The sequence below is a fragment of the Oxyura jamaicensis genome, chromosome 1 (assembly GCF_011077185.1).
Source record: "Oxyura jamaicensis isolate SHBP4307 breed ruddy duck chromosome 1, BPBGC_Ojam_1.0, whole genome shotgun sequence".
In the NCBI taxonomy this organism is placed as follows: Eukaryota; Metazoa; Chordata; class Aves; order Anseriformes; family Anatidae; genus Oxyura; species Oxyura jamaicensis.
This window is the reverse complement of record NC_048893.1, coordinates 13,920,860-13,938,858: the sequence shown is the minus strand read 5'-3', so window position 1 is coordinate 13,938,858 and position 17,999 is coordinate 13,920,860. Positions and strand designations below refer to the sequence as shown.

At 37.2% G+C, this 17,999-nt stretch overlaps 1 protein-coding gene across 2 annotated transcripts in view; it reads left to right on the top strand.

The window, feature by feature from the left end:
* Nucleotides 1-16,873, top strand: part of NAMPT (nicotinamide phosphoribosyltransferase) — a 28,860-nt gene extending 11,987 nt beyond the window's left edge. Inside the window, exons 4-12 of one of the 2 annotated variants that reach the window (XM_035332701.1) lie at nt 2,447-2,575; nt 3,055-3,213; nt 3,576-3,712; nt 5,630-5,855; nt 7,074-7,193; nt 10,087-10,104; nt 12,148-12,288; nt 12,415-12,549; nt 14,772-16,873. In XM_035332701.1, coding sequence (XP_035188592.1) covers nt 2,447-2,575; nt 3,055-3,213; nt 3,576-3,712; nt 5,630-5,855; nt 7,074-7,193; nt 10,087-10,104; nt 12,148-12,288; nt 12,415-12,549; nt 14,772-14,885 — 1,179 coding nt within the window. In that variant the 3' untranslated portion in view covers nt 14,886-16,873. The remainder of the gene's footprint in view (nt 1-2,446; nt 2,576-3,054; nt 3,214-3,575; nt 3,713-5,629; nt 5,856-7,073; nt 7,194-10,086; nt 10,105-12,147; nt 12,289-12,414; nt 12,550-14,771) is intronic. The other variant, XM_035332709.1, reaches the window with a different exon arrangement.
* Nucleotides 16,874-17,999: the final 1,126 nt, after the last annotated feature.

Sequence of the window (17,999 nt, the reverse complement as noted above, 5' to 3'; positions counted from 1 at the left end):
TTTCCAGAGATACTTAAGTTGAACTTCTTTATGAAGTACAAGGCTTGAGCATTTGACACACAAATCTTTCCAAGTATTTCCTCAGTTTATCCTCTTTTGTTTTATCCTTTTGTTTAAAAAGGTATCAGTCTTCAAGTAATTGCAAACATCTCTTCTCTGTAAAGCCAGCAGATTCAGACTAGTAATGCTCATCAGAGCTGTTCTAATTTCTGCTGATGCATTAAATATGAAGTGTCATTGTGGATTCTTATGAATAGCATTTGACGCTTGAAAACACAATTTTTAGCCTTTTGCATTTATTTTCATGTGGATACCCTGACTGAATGTATTCTATGGTGGCATCTGTGAATATATCTGGATGTCATCTTGCAATAAGGGTGAGCCATAAGGAGTGCAAGAGAAAAGTGAATTTAAGTGTTGAAAATGGCAGCAAGGTAAATAACATTGTTCTCTAAGAGGAACTTAGGGAGGTGTTTGTAGAGGACTTGGATCCATTTGAAACAACTACAGATGTGAAGTGAAGCCATATTTTTAAGTTACATTATACACTGTGGGCTACTCTAATCTGTATTTAATCTTGACCCCTCTTTGGCTAAACTGAACTACTGCCTTGTTAATACTGCATGTCTGTCCACACTGAGTTTTGACATGGTTTAACTAAACCTGGTTCAATGCCTTATTCAAAATAGCCTTCCCAAGAACCTTCTGTATACATTCTTTATTCCTTGGTCAGATTTTCTTGCTAAAACCGTGCATATATAAAAACAAAGATGATTTCCATTTTTTTCTTGGATGCTAACAGCGCTCAAAGTGGAATGGTTTATTCCCTTTGGGTGCTTATCTGCTCTTAGGAGCATCCAGAGATGTGCTTCTACCCCTCTGTACTATTGCCTGCTCTCTCTGGCTCCGTTAACTAGTATGTTGTGTTAGGTAAAGTGGTGGGAGCAACAGCTGTATGAGTGACATTTCAAAAGGAATTTGAAATGTATGTACATGAACTTGTACAGAGTAAACACCTATAGGATGGAGGGGGTAGAAGGGGGGAATGGGATTCCTGTGGAATGAGGGGGTGCGGTAGAGGCTGGAAGCAGACAGGAGCTGGTGAGGAGCATTAGAGATGTAAGCCCTGAGCATATGGAGTTGATCTGGGCTAAAAAGGGTGTAAATAAAGCATTTTGCCTAAAATGCTTACCAGACACATTGTGTACATTCAGGAGCTAACTCATTACAAGAAAGAAGCTGACTCTACCTGAAAACTTTGAAAGATGCTTTTCAAAGCATCAGTCAGATGTGTTATGATGAATTACAGTATTCTGATGAATGGTGCTATAGTGTTACGACATGACCCTGTTGCTTTTTCCGTGGACAAAATGAACACCTTTAGCAACTTCTAAATCTGTTTTGTTTTTCCACCAAATATACTTTTGATTGAATCATTAATACACAATTTTGAGCTGTTTTGAAGGCCTCGTTGTCCTTCATTAAACCAGAACTGTCATCTCCAAGTCTGACAAATAAATCCCTTGTGGTGTGTAAACACAACTTGCTTCAGCATCTTGCACTTCAGAAGAAGCCTTTTAACTCTGCTATAGAAGAGATCTTTGTTATGTTTTGGACACTGGAGAAGATGTATTGATGCTACTTAAGAAATCTGTGTAATTTCTTTAAAGTGATGCAATTTTTGTTACCTTTAAAGAAGTAATATCTCATGAAGATTTCTGTCAAAAAATACTAATGTGCAAAATGTTTTTAAGTATTGTCAGTTTAGCTTGCAAAGTTATAATTACTGTTTTAGAGCCACTGTTTGCAACTTACTCTTTTGCACAAGGCATACTCCACAGACTACTTATTCTTTCAGAGACAAAAGACTGAATTTGACAGAAGAATGACACTTCAAGATTGGATTTAATGTTTAGTGAATAGTTGAGATGATAAAATATTTTTTAAAATAGATGCTAAATAGATCCTACTTTAATAAATTAACAAAGCACGCATCTAGACCAAGCAAAACTAGTGATTTTTGTTGAAGGTCTAGATAATAGCTAAACAGTTGGGATTTTTTGCTTTCTTCACGTGAAAGCGTGGAAGAAAACTGCATAGCAGATACTTCTTGTTTTGTGAATAGAGCATATTTCTTTTTATTGACTATTTAAGCTTTTATGCATCAAGGAATGAAAGTGATAACCAGAATTTGGATTGATAAAGATATTCTATATAATTTATTTATTTATTAGGTTATAGAGTTTTACTCCTTTTTTTGAGAAATGCATTTTTCTTACTTGTTTGGGTTGGTCAGTATATAAACTGAATTATTTTTAGGGTCGAAAGAAAGAACTAAAAAGCTTTATCAATAAACTCACAGACTGACTTTTATCCACTGCAGTGAAGTATAAGTAGTAGTTTCCATCCCTCCTGTTACCTAACAATATTGCTATTTCTCACACAGAAATATGATGGCCATCTTCCTATTGAAATAAAGGCTGTTCCTGAGGGCTCTGTCATTCCCAGAGGAAATGTTCTCTTCACAGTAGAAAACACAGATCCAGAATGCTACTGGCTCACAAACTGGATTGAGGTCAGTTTTGGAAAGCTAGTATGTTTTTCTAAATAAATATTAACGCACTTAATTTAAGGGTTGAATCCCTTAATGGCTTAAAGAGATTCTCTGGCAGCTTTCATCTTCTGCTTAAGTAAGCCTGGATTCTTTCTTCAGTGCTCTTACACAGACCTTTTCCCACTACCCGGCAAGTGACTGTAATAGTTTTTACAGGAAATTCGTAGCAGTACTTTTATTAACAAGGAAAAGAGGATGAAGGGAGACAAATGTCTGTAGCTTGGGAGCTGTAAGTCCCAAGATGGCCAGTACTTACCCTACATTATAAAGGTATTATAAAGGGAAATTACTTTAACCTAAACCAAATTGTTGGAGACATCAGTACTTTCTGAAGAGGTGGTGAAAATAAATAGCCCTTTTTGCACCTGATTAAATACCAAGTGCGATTTTTTGAATCCTAGGGAAACTTGCATCTAATAATGTGTTGGGTTTTGTTTTAGACTATTCTTGTTCAGTCATGGTATCCAATCACAGTAGCTACGAATTCTAGAGAACAGAAAAAGATTTTGGCCAAGTATTTGCTGGAGACTTCTGGCAGCTTAGAAGGACTGGAATATAAACTGCATGACTTTGGCTACAGAGGAGTTTCTTCACAAGAGGTAAAGCTACTTTTCTAATAATTGGAGAAGCCTGATTGTTTTTAACTATAAGGGATAGCATCATGTATTTGTTAACAATTACATCTACGTGCAGCAGTGAAATTGTGAATACACAGAGCACTACATTTGGACTTACATGGAGGGAGTAGATCTGGGTGGGTGGGTGTGTCTGAACTGTATCTGAGTACTAAGCTGGGAGAGTTTTCTTCCACAGTAGAAACTGTCTTTCCTGTGTAAATGTATAAAGAGTGTATTGGTAAAACAGGAACTGAGTCAAAGTTTTGTTTCAATCTAGTGCTAGCCAGTAACTGATTTTAGGCTTCTATATTTGGCATGGCAACTGAGAGCTGCATCTTTTTCAGACTGCAGGAATAGGAGCTTCAGCTCATTTGGTAAACTTCAAGGGAACAGACACTGTAGCTGGAATTGCATTAATTAAAAAGTACTATGGAACAAAAGATCCAGTTCCAGGATATTCTGTTCCAGCTGCTGAACACAGGTAAGATTTTTGGCTATCAAAACTTTTTTTGAAAAGAGAAAAATTACATTTTGTTAAACTTACTCGTCTTCGTATCCAGAAATTTTTCACTTAAAAGGGTGAGGCAGGCTTAAACTGTTTCATTTATACCACACAGTATTAGCCATGACTGACCCAGCTATTACAGCTGAAGTTCCATACTGATGTCTTCTGTATGTTCTAGGGGCACAGCAATGTCTGGTATGTACAGACAGACATACACAGGTATGTCTGTTTTTAACTCAAAATGTTTTTTTTTTCATATTTTTAACTATAAACTTTTTAACACAGTATAAGTAAAGTAGGAGTTGGACTCGATGATCATTGTGGCTCCCTTCCAATCAGGATATTTTATGATTCTGCAAATCTATGATTCTAAATGTAGATGATTTTTAGAACGGACTTGGGGGCTTACAGGCAAAAGTAGATATTGAGGATTCATGTTATGAACTTTAAATTTGTTCTAAACATAAAATAGTAACATGAAAAATTGTATGAGATGCACCTTTGGGCTTTCCCAGATCATGGTCTCCCTCCAAAAGAGGCAGTTGTTCTAAAGCTTCCTATCAGCAAAACTAATTCAGCCAATTGATCCTTAATCTTGCTCTAAGAGTTGTTCACAAGTTTGAGAGTAAGGAACTGGTCTCAAACAGGTAGTTGAGATGGAGAGCTCTTGGTGTTGATACAGGAATCATGTACAAAGTCAGAAGTGAGGGCAAATCTTTGGATTTCACTTGTGTCTCTGCATACTGAAATGAGCACGCTATAAAGGAAGGGACAGTTGTATTTTCCTCCTAGCAAGTACAAATATAATTCTTTTTAATTCAAGTGACTAGGTCTAACATGATTGTCTTTGAAGGTACCTTCATATAATTTTCTGGACCATTGCAATAGTGCTGTTCTAAAACTGCTGCTTGATCAGTTGAAGTAACAAAATTTGTCTGACTCATCTCTGATTAGCTTAATACTACAGTTAAATCAAAAAATGATTAATAAAGTGACTATAAAATCCTTTGTATTGAAAGGAAACACATGGAAGCATCTTTTGTACAGCAAGTTGAAGTGGTAGTATGAGAGCAGACAGCTTAAGTGTTAGTTTGTATTGCCAAATATAGATTGCAGTCACTCTTTTCAAGCTAGTTCACCAAAAGGATCTTGTGCAAGAGACCTGAAGTGTTCCAGAATTGTTTTGCTGTAACAGCTTCCAGTGTAAAGCTGTGTGTGGTGCTCACTTCTGGCACACCAGCAGGGTGGTTCCTGTGACTGCCCCAAGCTGCTGGAAAATAAGTTTTTGTCTCTTCATTACCATGATCCAGGGCTCATATACACAGAAGTTAATGCTAGTATTTTATGGTACAAATTCAGTGGACACTAGCTCTTACTGCACACCTACACTTGGTACGAGTGCATTTAGTGTTCACACACAAGTTATTGATGTAAGTTGTCTGCTGCTCTGCGACAGCCACATACAGGCAGCTGCTGCAGATCAGCTGGCATTCAGTAACTTATTACCTCTCATTGCAACTGTTTAATTTTTTTTCTAATTTATGCTGCTAGTTCTCAACTTCCCTTTTTATGGTCTGAGGTTGCCAGAGCAGATCTGTTCTTGTATTTGTAGTTCCCTAATTGCCTGAATGTCAGATTTGAGAAACTCTTAATAGAAGTTTTTTTGTGAAAGAAGTTTCATGTGTCCAGTGTTTGTTTGAGTTGCAAAGATGAATCCAGGTTGCTGTTAATACGTTTACTATCAGTGTAGCACAGAGCTGATAAACATATAGTGTGTGCTCTCCTGTAATCACATTGCCTATTGTTATCTTGAATTATTTCTGGTAGAAAGTACAGGATGTGTGATTTAATGCAAATGCTCTTCTAATATGTATTTTTCAATTGACTTCACAGTACCATAACAGCTTGGGGGAAAGATCACGAAAAAGATGCTTTTGAACACATAGTGACACAGTTTTCTTCGGTGCCTGTATCTGTGGTTAGCGACAGCTATGACATTTACAATGCTTGTGAAAAAATATGGGGTGATGACTTAAGGCATATAATTGAAGCCCGAAGTCCAGAGGCACCGCTTATTATTAGACCAGATTCTGGGAATCCTCTCGACACTGTTTTAAAGGTAATGCTTTCTTGAAGTCATTTGCATACATGGTTGGGAAGGACCGTTCTTCGTTTTGTAATGACAGACTAGTAAGCATAGGGAAAAAATGTTCTAACTTAGTATGTTTATTATGCTTAGGATGCTTTTTATCTATGAAAAATCTAAATGTTTACCTTATTTAAATGTAGATATGACAACTCTTTTGCAATCTGAATGGTTTTACTGTTTTCTTCAAAACCATTCTTGCATTCCTTGAAGCCTGTACAACAGTTACCAGTTTTGATGGACTAATGATGCTGGAATGATTCTATAAAGAAGTCTTTCATCACTTAGTAACAAATAAAATGGGGAAAAAACTTGAGTATTGATAAATGCCAGGCAAGTAAGACTTTTTACCTCCAAGATTAGGTACCTTGGAGTCCTATATTAATGTATTTCACTATTTTATGCTGCAAATACATGTTTAGTGCTCTTCTCCCTTTTGTAACCACTTGCATTTAAGTCAGTGACATATGACCTTTAAGTTGAAAACTATTTTTTGCCTTCTAGCTGTATAGAGAAGCATGATGATTGTTGCAGTTTTATATCAAAAACTGTTGATAATCTTCTGAATTTGTTTTAATAAGAAAGTAGGGGAGATTTTAGATATGTTGGTAGTCTATCAGATCCATATAGCTTTTAACACCTTTTTTTTTTTTCCTTTGGGGCAAATGACATAACAAATAGGAACTTTTGAATAATCTTTCTCAGAGCTGATAAGAAAAATCCCATCTGGAGAGTTTAATTTTAATTATTGATGGCCAACAGAATCTTAGAAAACTGAAAGCCTCATCCGCTCTCTTAAGGCCAAAAGAAGAGCAGAATATTCAGCTGACTCATGAATAGCAATAAATGACACAACCAAAGAGAGAAAGGAGGGAGGCATGGATCTGATTAGCTTTTGGGTACAAGTGCACAAAGGCCACATGTTCTATGACTGCTTTAATCTAACAGCTTCCACTACAGTAGCTGGCGTGCTTTTTGTTTGTGTACCTACATGGATATATTTAGAGCAGGATATGTGGATATACTCATGGATTTGTGCTTGTTTTTTTTGTTGTTGTTGTTTGGTTGTTTGGTTGGTTGGTTTGTTATGTTTTGTTTTCAGCTTGAATTAAATGTGGAAATCGGTTTCTTTACTGGAATGGCAGATTTTTTTAATTTTTTTTTGAACCATCTTCTTTCTCTTTACCATAGGTCTTGGAGATCTTAGGGAAGAAGTTTCCCATTACAGAGAACTCTAAAGGCTACAAACTGCTGCCACCCTATCTCAGAGTTATTCAAGGGGATGGTGTGGATATCAACACATTGCAAGAGGTAGGAGATCCTGTTCGTGTATCAGGAAGACACTGGTTATATTGCTATTTAATCTGGAATCTGCTATGACTAGTCAGGTGCTGCAGCTTCTCTACTGACCCCACCCTGCCATTCATCCTAGACATTGGCAGTGATATCCTAATGCATAAAACACATTTATTAAAAGCCCACAGGGAGTTATTAAGATGCATAAAAAACTAAGAGGCGTATCCTAATCTTACTGTCGTAACCATTCTACTCCCACTGTCTCTCCCTTTGTTTGCTTTTATCCTGCTTGTCAAGCCTAATTCAGATCAAAACCTGGCAGTGTTTGGTTCTTTCATTGATACCTAAAGCACGCTGCATGACTGCTTTGCTGTAGCAATAGTAGTAATTAACTGGTTTAGCTCATTAGTTACGTATGTTCTGAAGAGTGCTTGCAGTCAGATTTTGAAGGTATGTTTTGTGAAGGTGGCTGTTTAAGAATGAACATAATGGCGGTAAGGAGTCTACTGATTTGGCAACTAATGGAATAAAGATTGCTGAAAGCCCAGAAAGTGTGAATAACAGGTCTGTGGTCCGAATCAAATTGGACTATGTCACACCACTGATGTCTGAGTCTGGTAAATACACAAATTCTTAGTAATAATAAAAAAGGGCAATTTCAGTAAGACCAAAAAAATATTTTTTTTAGTGGATGCTGTGTGCTAGAAGCTAGTTACAAATTGACCACTATTGGCGAGGTATAGATACTAATATAATGCAGTTATAAAGGTACAGGCTGCAGCAACTGCAGGTGATGAGGGGGAGGAGGACTTGATTTTATCAGGCTTGTCCTGGGTCTGTCATCATTAACTGTACTAGAGTTCCAAACCAGAAATTAGCTGGATAAGCTTAAGATGAATTTTACTGGATTTTATTGAACCTTATCCTAGTTTCCTAGGCTGGCGCGCCTTTAGACTCTTCTTAACAAAGTTGACTTCTGCCGCTTCTCAAATTAGATAAGAGAGATAGCAAGCTTATTTTCTCGCTGGCTTGAAACTATCTGCATATTTAACGTGGGCACATCACGTTAACCTCAACCATGGAACTCCAAAGATGTTTGTCACTCAAATCCTTAGAGAGCAGTTAATGCTGACATTGTTTCCTGATAAGCCATCTGTAGTGCAGTTATACACCATGGTTCTGTTCCTATAGCCTTTGAAGCAAATTTTTCTTCCTCTGGCTTCTTGAGAATAATTTGTGCTAATAAGCTTAATGAAACACAAGCATGAGAGGTTAATAACGAGAAAGGAAGTCTTATGGTTAGATACTAAGGGAAGAGACTTTATTAATAAACTTCTCAATGACTGTTAAACAGGATTTAACCGTGACTTGATGCCTGTGTTAGGCAAAATATGTACTTGTAGAGATTTTTGTGAGTCTGTGACAGGAAAAAAAAAATTGGAACATTAATCCTTTCCTGCAAGGAACTCAAAAATTTCATTTTGTAAGTTACACGTGGCAAAATTTGTAGAGGTAAGCTCATATAGCATTGATTGTACTCAAATGTAGGGCCACAAAGATAATGAAGGGACCGGAGCACCTCTCCTATGAGGAGAAGCTGAGAGAGCTGGGGCTGTTCAGCCTGCAGAAGAGGAGGGATCCCTCAGGGGGATCTCATCAATGTCTATAAATACCTGAAGGGAGAGGGCAAAGAGGATGAAGCCAGACTCTTTTCAGTGGATGCCAGTGCCATGACAAGAGGCAATAGACACGAACTGAAACAAAGGAGGTGCCCCCTGAACATCAGGCGGCACTTCTGTGCTGTGCGTGTGACTGAGCACTGGCACAGGCAGCCCAGAGAGGTTGTGGAGTCTCCTCCTTGGAGATCTTCAAAAGCTGCCTGGACGTGATGTAGTCCTGGGCAGCCTGCTACAGGGCAAGCAGGGGGTTGGACCAGATGGCTTCCAGAGGTTCCTTCCAACCTCAGCCATTCTGTGGAAATGACTAAACTATTTGTTAAAGTATTTATGTTAGAGGATTAAAATGCACTCCTCTCCAAGTTCTAAATAGAGCAGGAAATTAATTCTAGTAGCTAATGGGAGAGGATAAGAGGCAGAAGGAGAAGTTCTTTGTTCAGATGATCTGCCTGTTCATGTATCTTTCTCAGTGAAACTGGCTGATTACGAGGACAAGTCTTATCTGTAATATGTAGAAGAGGGTTCAGGATTCAGTTCCTCAAGACTTATGGAGCTGACAGAACTTGTTGCTGCTTAGTGGCCACCTTCTGATCCTTTCTGTAATCTGGCTCTGCACGTCATGTCAGCTCTGGTCATTAAACTGCTGAACATCAAACAAATTTAACCCACAAATGTACCAGCAAATGAACTTGGCCAAAACCAATAAATTTTCTTTTGTTTTAATGAATTAAATTAGCACATAAAAGGGGCCAGTAGCCACTAGTACAATACAAGAGTAAAACCAAACTGTTGTCTTGAGCTGGGGGAAGCAGAAAAGGAGGAAAGAGACACTTCTCATTTGGCAGCAGCAAGCTATTTTGGAGCAAAAGGCCATGAGCTTGCAGCCTAATTTTGGTCATGCTTAAGATGTCATGGATTTCTTTCCTTTTATGTCAGCAAAACCCAAGTTTCTTCATTCTTTTGATACATGAGTTTACATGAACAAATCTGAATGCATTGTCATGGCTATCTGTTTTTTCTCCTCTTAAAACCTATGCAAGTGATTGTTCTAATTACTTCTTATCAGCCTTAGGTCGACCTGTTGTTATGGGTCAAGTGAAAGGTAGTTGGTACAATAGGAAAACTTAGAATGAGTAATGACAGATCAGTCTCATTTAAATATCAGACCTAGCTGAAAGAAAAATATAGAAAACAGAGTGTAAACCGGATTTTAAAATTCTTTGTTTTAATAGGGATTGCTGGTAGAACAGGTAAGGAACCTTTTCTGACTTTCTTCTAGCATTTTCACTTTTAAAAATCATTCCAATCTGCTAACTCCACAATACTACACTTTCAAAGGATTTTCTTTGAACATTCAATTTCCAGATTTCTTTAAATGGTTATAAAGAAAAAAAATCCTCTAACCTGGAGTCACAGTTGATGTATTAATCATGCTCATAATGGTCAGGCCAAGCTGGTCAAAATACTGTCACTGAAATTGTTCTTTGTATAAGTTTGGAAGTGTGATACGATCAGTTCTCTGTTTTTCCTCTGGAGGAGGATTTAGTTGTTTGGGATCTCCTGCTTTTGTTCCTCCCCATCACTGCTGCTGTTTGCCATCTCTTCTCCATATCTGAGGAAACTGTAATCTGGGTTGCTGCTGTGGGTCACTGGTAGAAGTTAGAACTGTCTTTCAACTTAGTCTCGATTTCCCTTCCCTTCCGCCTCTAACTGGCCAAAGATCAGTCTGACTAAGGAGATCCCTTGATAGGAAATGGAAAATCCACAGGATTTTCACATATTGAGGCAGTATTTGTTCAGGACATAGTGTTTCCCAAGGGTTTCCCTAAACAAAAGTCATGGAGATGGGCCCAGAGATTCCATTTGCTTGGTTTGTTGGATGAGGCTGGGTAAGGAGCTACCATTAGAATGCGGAAGACTCACTGATGGTATCTCTGCTGCGGAAATAAATCTGCTAAAAATCTAGTGGGAAATTGTTTGAGGTGTACCCTCAAATTACGGCTCTCAAGGCCACCTTTTGTGTTGGCTGGCCTCTGTCAGGCATTCAGATTTTGAGAGTATCCTTGAGACAGACAATGTAACTAAATGGATACATTAAAACAAAAAACTACTATATATTTTTGTTTACATTAACTCATTAACTACCCATTTACTACTGTCTGAAATTGGAGTGTTGTTTTTTTTTTCCTCCATATAAAAGTTTTATTTTTGCCTTCTCTGTCCTTTGAAGAAATGACTTCACATCAGTAACTCCTAGAACAGTCATGTTGTGTTACCGTGGTGTTTTCCTTTGCAGGAGGACAAAAAAGATTACCCCATTTCACATGATATTGATATCTGAAACTCTGCACTGTTCTACATGTGTTGTGTACTTTAATTCTGCTCCTCACCTTCCTTTTTCTGGATGGATGGGATTTTGATGTTTTACCTACTCTGAAGCTTTCTCACCCGCTTTTGTTAGTGAAATATTTAGGAGATAGGAGTTCAAACACTCTTATTGGGGCCATAGCCACCTTTTCAGTCTGTAATAGGGATAAAGGGCCAGGGAAACGAATCTTGCTTGCTTATGAGCATGACTAAACTAGCACCCATGACTCCAGGCTAGAGGATGTTATGTTTGTGTGGATAGAATGTGGTGAGGAGGATGGGAATGCTGTAGTAAGTTTTAAATTGACGGTTGAATTGATGTGAACTGCAATGTGAACCAGTGTAGTTCACATTGATCTGTATCTGCTTGAGAAGGTGCCAAGGCAAACTTTTTAAGCAACTTTATGTATTTCCATTTCCCATCCTCTAAATTGCCAATCTTAATTCTAGACGTGATTTTTTTCAGAACTGCTCTGCTGAAGTCATTGGTCAAAGCAGATAGTATTTTTCTGGAGTTGATGAGCAAGATGTTTGCTTTCTTTCAGGATACATGCTATGCTTTGAGGACTGCCCATAGTTCTGAAAAATCAGAAGGCTCTGAAATAACTCCCACAAAGTCTTTTGTTTTCTTTAATTGTCTGGGCATTGTATAGCTGTGCTACCCCAGTTTGGAAAGGATCTGTGCCAGCATTATAATAGTTTTTCAGCAAAAACTTTCTATAATTATCCTGTGCTGTAATCGCAATGAAAAACGCAAACAGTATGCCAAGTATTGGCAGCATTGTTACATATATCTCCTGGAAACTGAATGTTAGTTGGTTTAATTGTCTGTAAAAGCATCTTGTTTAAGTAGTAGTATATTTTTATGGAAAAAAAAAGGCATGGTCTAAAAGCATGTTCCATCATAGTTTTCTTTTTGTTATTAGATTGTGGAAGGAATGAAGAAGAATAAATGGAGTATTGAGAATATCGCCTTTGGATCTGGTGGAGCGTTGTTGCAGAAACTAACCAGAGATCTCTTAAACTGTTCCTTCAAATGTAGCTACGTGGTGACCAACGGTCTTGGGGTATGTCTTTTACTATGTCTATCATTAGGTTGTCATTAGAGGCCTCTTGAAAACTGTTTCGTGTTTCCTGTTGCATTACCACCGTCAGCATAAGGTACACAAGTCTGACAAAACCTTTCATTTTAGGTAAATGTCTTCAAGGATCCAGTAGCCGATCCAAACAAACGGTCAAAGAAAGGCCGACTGTCTTTGCATAGGACACCTGCTGGAGATTATGTGACACTTGAAGAAGGCAAGGGAGATCTTGAAGAGTATGGACAGGTATGAATTTTCAAGATACATTACATCATTCTTCATGCAAAAATAGACTGAAAAAAACCAGATAATTTCACAACTAGTTTTTAATTGTCTTTTTGTTCATCTCCTGTCTCACTTCTTTAGTGCCAAATTCAGTAACAGTAGAATGCTAGGATGTTCAGGCTTGATAATTAGCTTTCTCTTTTGTTTCTGTTAAGAAACAAGAGAATATCGCTTCTTTTTCACAGAACTAGTGTCTCGTAATGTAGCAGGACAAAAACCATTAGAGTGCCTGAAGGAGAGCAACAAAAATGACACTGTCAGACATGACACTTGGTCGGATTTTTGGGTGGTCCTTTGTGTAGCTGGGAGTTGGACCCTTGTGAGTCCCTTCCTACTTAGGATATTCTATGAGAATATGTTAACAAAGTACTTCTTTTGAGTTGTATTAGAGTAGTAGCTTGAGGTAGAGGGAGGAGAGGGATAGAGGCTTAACTGAACTTGTTTCTACTTCTACACTGAGATTTGTAAATAGTTCCTTCAGGTGTTAATGCTCTATACCTGGAGTAGTTTCCCAATTTTCAAAGACATAAATTAATCTACAAAGTCTGTTTCCTTGTTAAGTCTCTACAATCACAAAATTAAGTGCTATTTCAGTAAATTAAGTACAACGAAAATAAGGCCAGTCTCAGGCTTTCACATGGAGATCTCTGAAGTATTCAGTGAACTGGCAACAGAATGCTTAGCTGTATGTTGAGTCTCTTCCTGAATTAAGAGGATTGAAAGTAAACACACTATCAAATTGCACTTCAGCCATTACAAGCTCGAAGATTCTTGAGTTTTCTGGTATGTAGAGACAAATTTCAGTGCTACAAGGCAGAGGGATATTTCCAGGCATGCTGTTTAAGCATAAAACTGAGATCTCTGAGAAATTTAAACATAGAAGACAAACAGTTATATACTCTGTAGATAACGTGCTCTTGATGCAAAGACCTAAGAACAAAAAAAAAAAGACTCCAACTGGGAGTGTAATAATAGGACAAGGCATAACCAGAAAGAGGGTAGATTTATATTACATATAAGGAAGAAATCCTATAGTATGAGGGTGGCAAGGCACTAAAACAAGCTGCCCAGAGAAGCTGTGGATGCCCCATGCCTGAGAGTGTCCAAGGCCAGGTTGGATGGGGCCTTGGGCAACCTGGTCTGGTGGGAGGTGTCCCTGCCCATGGCTGCGGAATGGAACGAGGTGATCTTTAAGGTCCCTTACCCAAACCATTCTGTGTACTTTCAGAGTTGTATATACGTATACGCATGTATATGTTTGTGATGCATGTTCATATATATCTATTTATAAATGTGTGTGTGTGTACATATGTACACACAAATGGGAGTTAGTGGTAGGAAGTTCTTCCAAACAACTCAATCACAACCCTTGTGGTCTGAATTAAACTGATGTGCAGTTCCTTCATTTTTGAGAGGTGAAAGAATTCGTAAGGTAGTTTTCTGTAATGGGATGCTAGAGAAGGTTGTGTATGGGGTACAGGTTCTGTGGAACTCGGGAAAATGGTGAGGAGATGTGCTCCATGTGGGCCCTAATTCCCTAAAACCGTGAGTCAATATGGGACACCAGGGACACACATGTGTCAGTAATGGGACCAAGACACATGGGTCAAATGGGACACCAGGCATAGCAGCTGTCCAACATTGTTTATGTGCTAACTTTTTTGTGCAAAGCTATGTTTATTGCCCTTTCAGTGTGCTATTTGTGAGCACTTCTTGGTGCATTTTTTAACATTTTGTAACAGACCACGTTGCATAAAAAAGTTTTGTTTTGTTTTTTTTTTCCATAGTTGGCGTAAAGAAAGATTAAGATTTAATCTAAACCTCTGAAGTTCAATTGTACTTAAAATTTGGTTGGTTGTCTCTTTCCCAGTAGCTGGTCTAGTAGGATAAACTTAGGTGTTTTTTTCTTTCTGTCTTTGGCCTGATGTGGACAATTACTGAAGGGATTTCTCAGCACAAAACTTTTGTCTGTACACAGGATGGACTAAATCCTTTCCTCTGTCTAACTTTTAGTGAAAGGTACCAGACAGAATTGAAAAAGTCTAGTATCTTGACAGTCAAAAGCTCTTGTCCCATATTGGTCTTGATTTGGGTCCTTGCTTTTGAGTTCATTTGTAGCTTATGTAACCTGTGTTTGTTCATTTGGCAAATGAATCTTGCTAAAACAGTGGTGTTTCTTGCAGGATCTCCTTCATACAGTATTTAAGAATGGAAAGGTAACGAAGTCATATTCATTTGATGAAGTAAGACAAAATGCCAGGCTGAAGAACAGTGAACTAGAAATGGCGTCTCACTAAGTTTCATTCCTTGTCCGTGTATGTGTGTGTAACAAGTATGTACTGCATAGCTACTGGGTTTACTGTACAGATTTGTGTGTTTGTGTTTTATGACATTGCAGCCAAATTATTTGTTGGTTTATGGACATACTGCCCTATCTTTTGCCAGTCTTTAGAAAAGATGAAATCAGGAAATGGTACTTACAATGTAAAACATATTTAATGCTCAAGTGTGCTTTTTAGGGCCCTTTGCCAGTAGTGATTCAATCTGGTATTGATCTTTTCACAAATGAGACAGAGCTGAGAAACTTTTTTATATATAACAGAATATCACAAAATGGATTTACATAAAATTATCATGATTGCTTTATGTTTATATTTAACTTGTATTTTTGTACAAACAAGATTGTGTAAAATATATTTAAAGTTTCAATAATTAAGTCTTTCCAACTTTTCATGATTTTTATGAGCACAGACTTTCAAGAAAATATTTGGTGGGGGGGAGAATCCATTGCCTTTTGTCCATTAATCAGCAAATAAAACATGGCCTTAAAGTTTGTTGTGACATTGTACCATTTGACGACTAAATCAGGACTTGTATTTCCTTAAGATCCCATAGAATTGCTGACCTCACCGTTTCTTGTAGTTGTCTGTATTAGTTAATCTACATTAAAGAAACTTACTGTTCTTACTAGAAGGTTTAGGTACTACAGACCTTGCTGGCATGGTAAGGTGTATAAATGGAATGCCAAATTTGAAAGGATTCTCTACTGCAACTTAACTTGCCAAGTCTATCCCACTTGGCACATGCACCTCATATTTTAAGAGTAAAGTTTTTAAGAGATCTCCTCTTCCACTATAGAATATATGTGTAAAATACTGAAATATGGAAGCGGTGTATTTTAAAGTAATTACACTTCTGGGTTTATTTTTCATATACTGTAAGTGACATGACTTTAAAGCAAAATACTGGACTCGGTAGTGCACTTTTTTACTTTTTTGTATTTTTTTCATTGATTTGCCTTTTGTCAGACTGGATGTTAAATTGTAAAAAAAAAAAAAAAAAAGTTTAACTATTTTTGTTAACAACTTTAATAAAACTTTATGCTAGCCAATCTCCTACATGAATGGCAGACCTGTTTCCCCTTCTCCCCTGTCTCATTGGGGCAAGGAGGGGCTTTTATTTTGCAGAGGGTAACTGTAAAAACAAGGTTTCAGAGAGAGTTTTGAACTGTCTGCACTCGATTGTACTTGCTCTCTGCATATGCTTGATTTGAATATCTGCTAGAAAACAAAACTGAGGATTTTATTTGAGAAGCTATGTAGTAACCTCTGAAATGTTTGGAAGTACTGTAGGATGGCTCTCACTAGAAAAGGAATACCTCCCTTATTTAAAGAAAAAAAGAAAAAAATGGCTTCTGTATTTTGTTTATGATCAACTGTCAGACAATGACTTAATATACTGATGTAATTAATGCTTCTAATTAGAAAATGATGTTACAGGAAAATGTTAGGGGTCCTCTAAAATCACTTAAGCCTACAAAAACTATACAAAATATGCTTTTAAAGGAAGATTGAAAAGCCATACTTCATTGTTTTCTTTCTGTCACCAAGGACCACATCAAAGCATTCATAATATTTCCAGGGTTTGTGGTTAAGACATTTATGCCCAGTCTCAATAGTTCTTGTTAATAAAAACTTGTTTTCCACTCTTAGTGTATGTAATTATACATTTAAGTGATGTCTTGTTTCAAAAATAGTGCTTTAGTAAAACTTTAAATGCTGACCTTTCACACTGAGGTACTGCCTTCCCTTTGCTATTAATGATATTGTTTGTATTTGGCCAAGAAAAAAATTAAATCTGGACTTAGGATCAATAGCAGGTAAATAGAACAGAGCCTATTTTACTCCTCCAGATATGTACTAGGGAATTTTATGATGTATGGTTTAAAAAATAAGAGTAAATGCTGCTTTCATTCTGTACCAATAAAAATTTTGATAACTATTAACTACCCATAACTGATATTTTTGTACTTGAAAAGTTAGGATATGCTGTGGAAGCACTGTTTTCTGGTGTAACAATGAAACGCATCAGTAGTTGTTCAGTATTCTCCAAAACTTCGCGTGTTAGCTGGAGACTTAAAGCAGATTCTTTACCTGTGCATGTCACTCTCAGAAGGTTGTCACGTCACACATTTTAATAATGCTAATATCTTTTTAAAGGGAGAGGAGGGGGGCAGAACACCTGGTGCTATTCACACCTGAATACATGTCTTTGTGTTTGGCAGTTTGATGTTCTGGGCATCAAGGAGTTGATAAAACTTAGTACAGTGCTTGAACCTACAGTATCCTGATTCTTCCACATAAAAGCAAACAGCATGTTTAAGTTTGCTTTAAATTACTAGATTTGTAGTCATCGATATATTTTAATTATCCCCATTTCATAATATAACACAGTATTTGTATTTAAAAATAGGAATTGGGAGTTGTGTTAATACACTTATTTGTAACCATATTTAGCATAAGAAATGGATTTTATAAAACTATTTTTTCTTAAGCTGCATGATTATGAAAAGATGCTTTTTTTCATACTTCGAAAGACCTGAGGAGAGAACAGAAGAGTATTTAACTGTTCAGTTTGCCAAAGTCAAAACAACATTTAAACATTTTTTTTGTGTAGGTTTTTACATTCCTTCTTAAACTGTTTAGTGAAGAATAAGTATTCCTCACTTAAATCCTCTGTTAAAGTAATTTTAATGTATTTGACATCAAATACCAGTATGTAATACACATGGAAATAAAGTTTAGTTCTGGCGGTGAAAATAAGAGCCATTTGACTGTGTCTTAAAGTTGTGATGTTGGGCATCAGATTCCGTTCATGTGCTCTTTGTTGCCAAACAGATCGGAGTACAGCTGTGCTGTCATTATAGTCTGCTGTAGGAGAACTGCCCTGTTGGCTCACATGCAGTTTGTGGTCAGCTTAGTTCTAAAGAAGAAAAGAAAAACTGGATTCTTTTTTTCCCCCTTTTCTATTTTTCTCTTGCTGAGTATGAGCACATCTGTACTTTGGTATCTGGTGTGCTTTTCCTTAAAAATGGAGCACTTGCCATTGAATTTGCAATGAGGTTACATCCT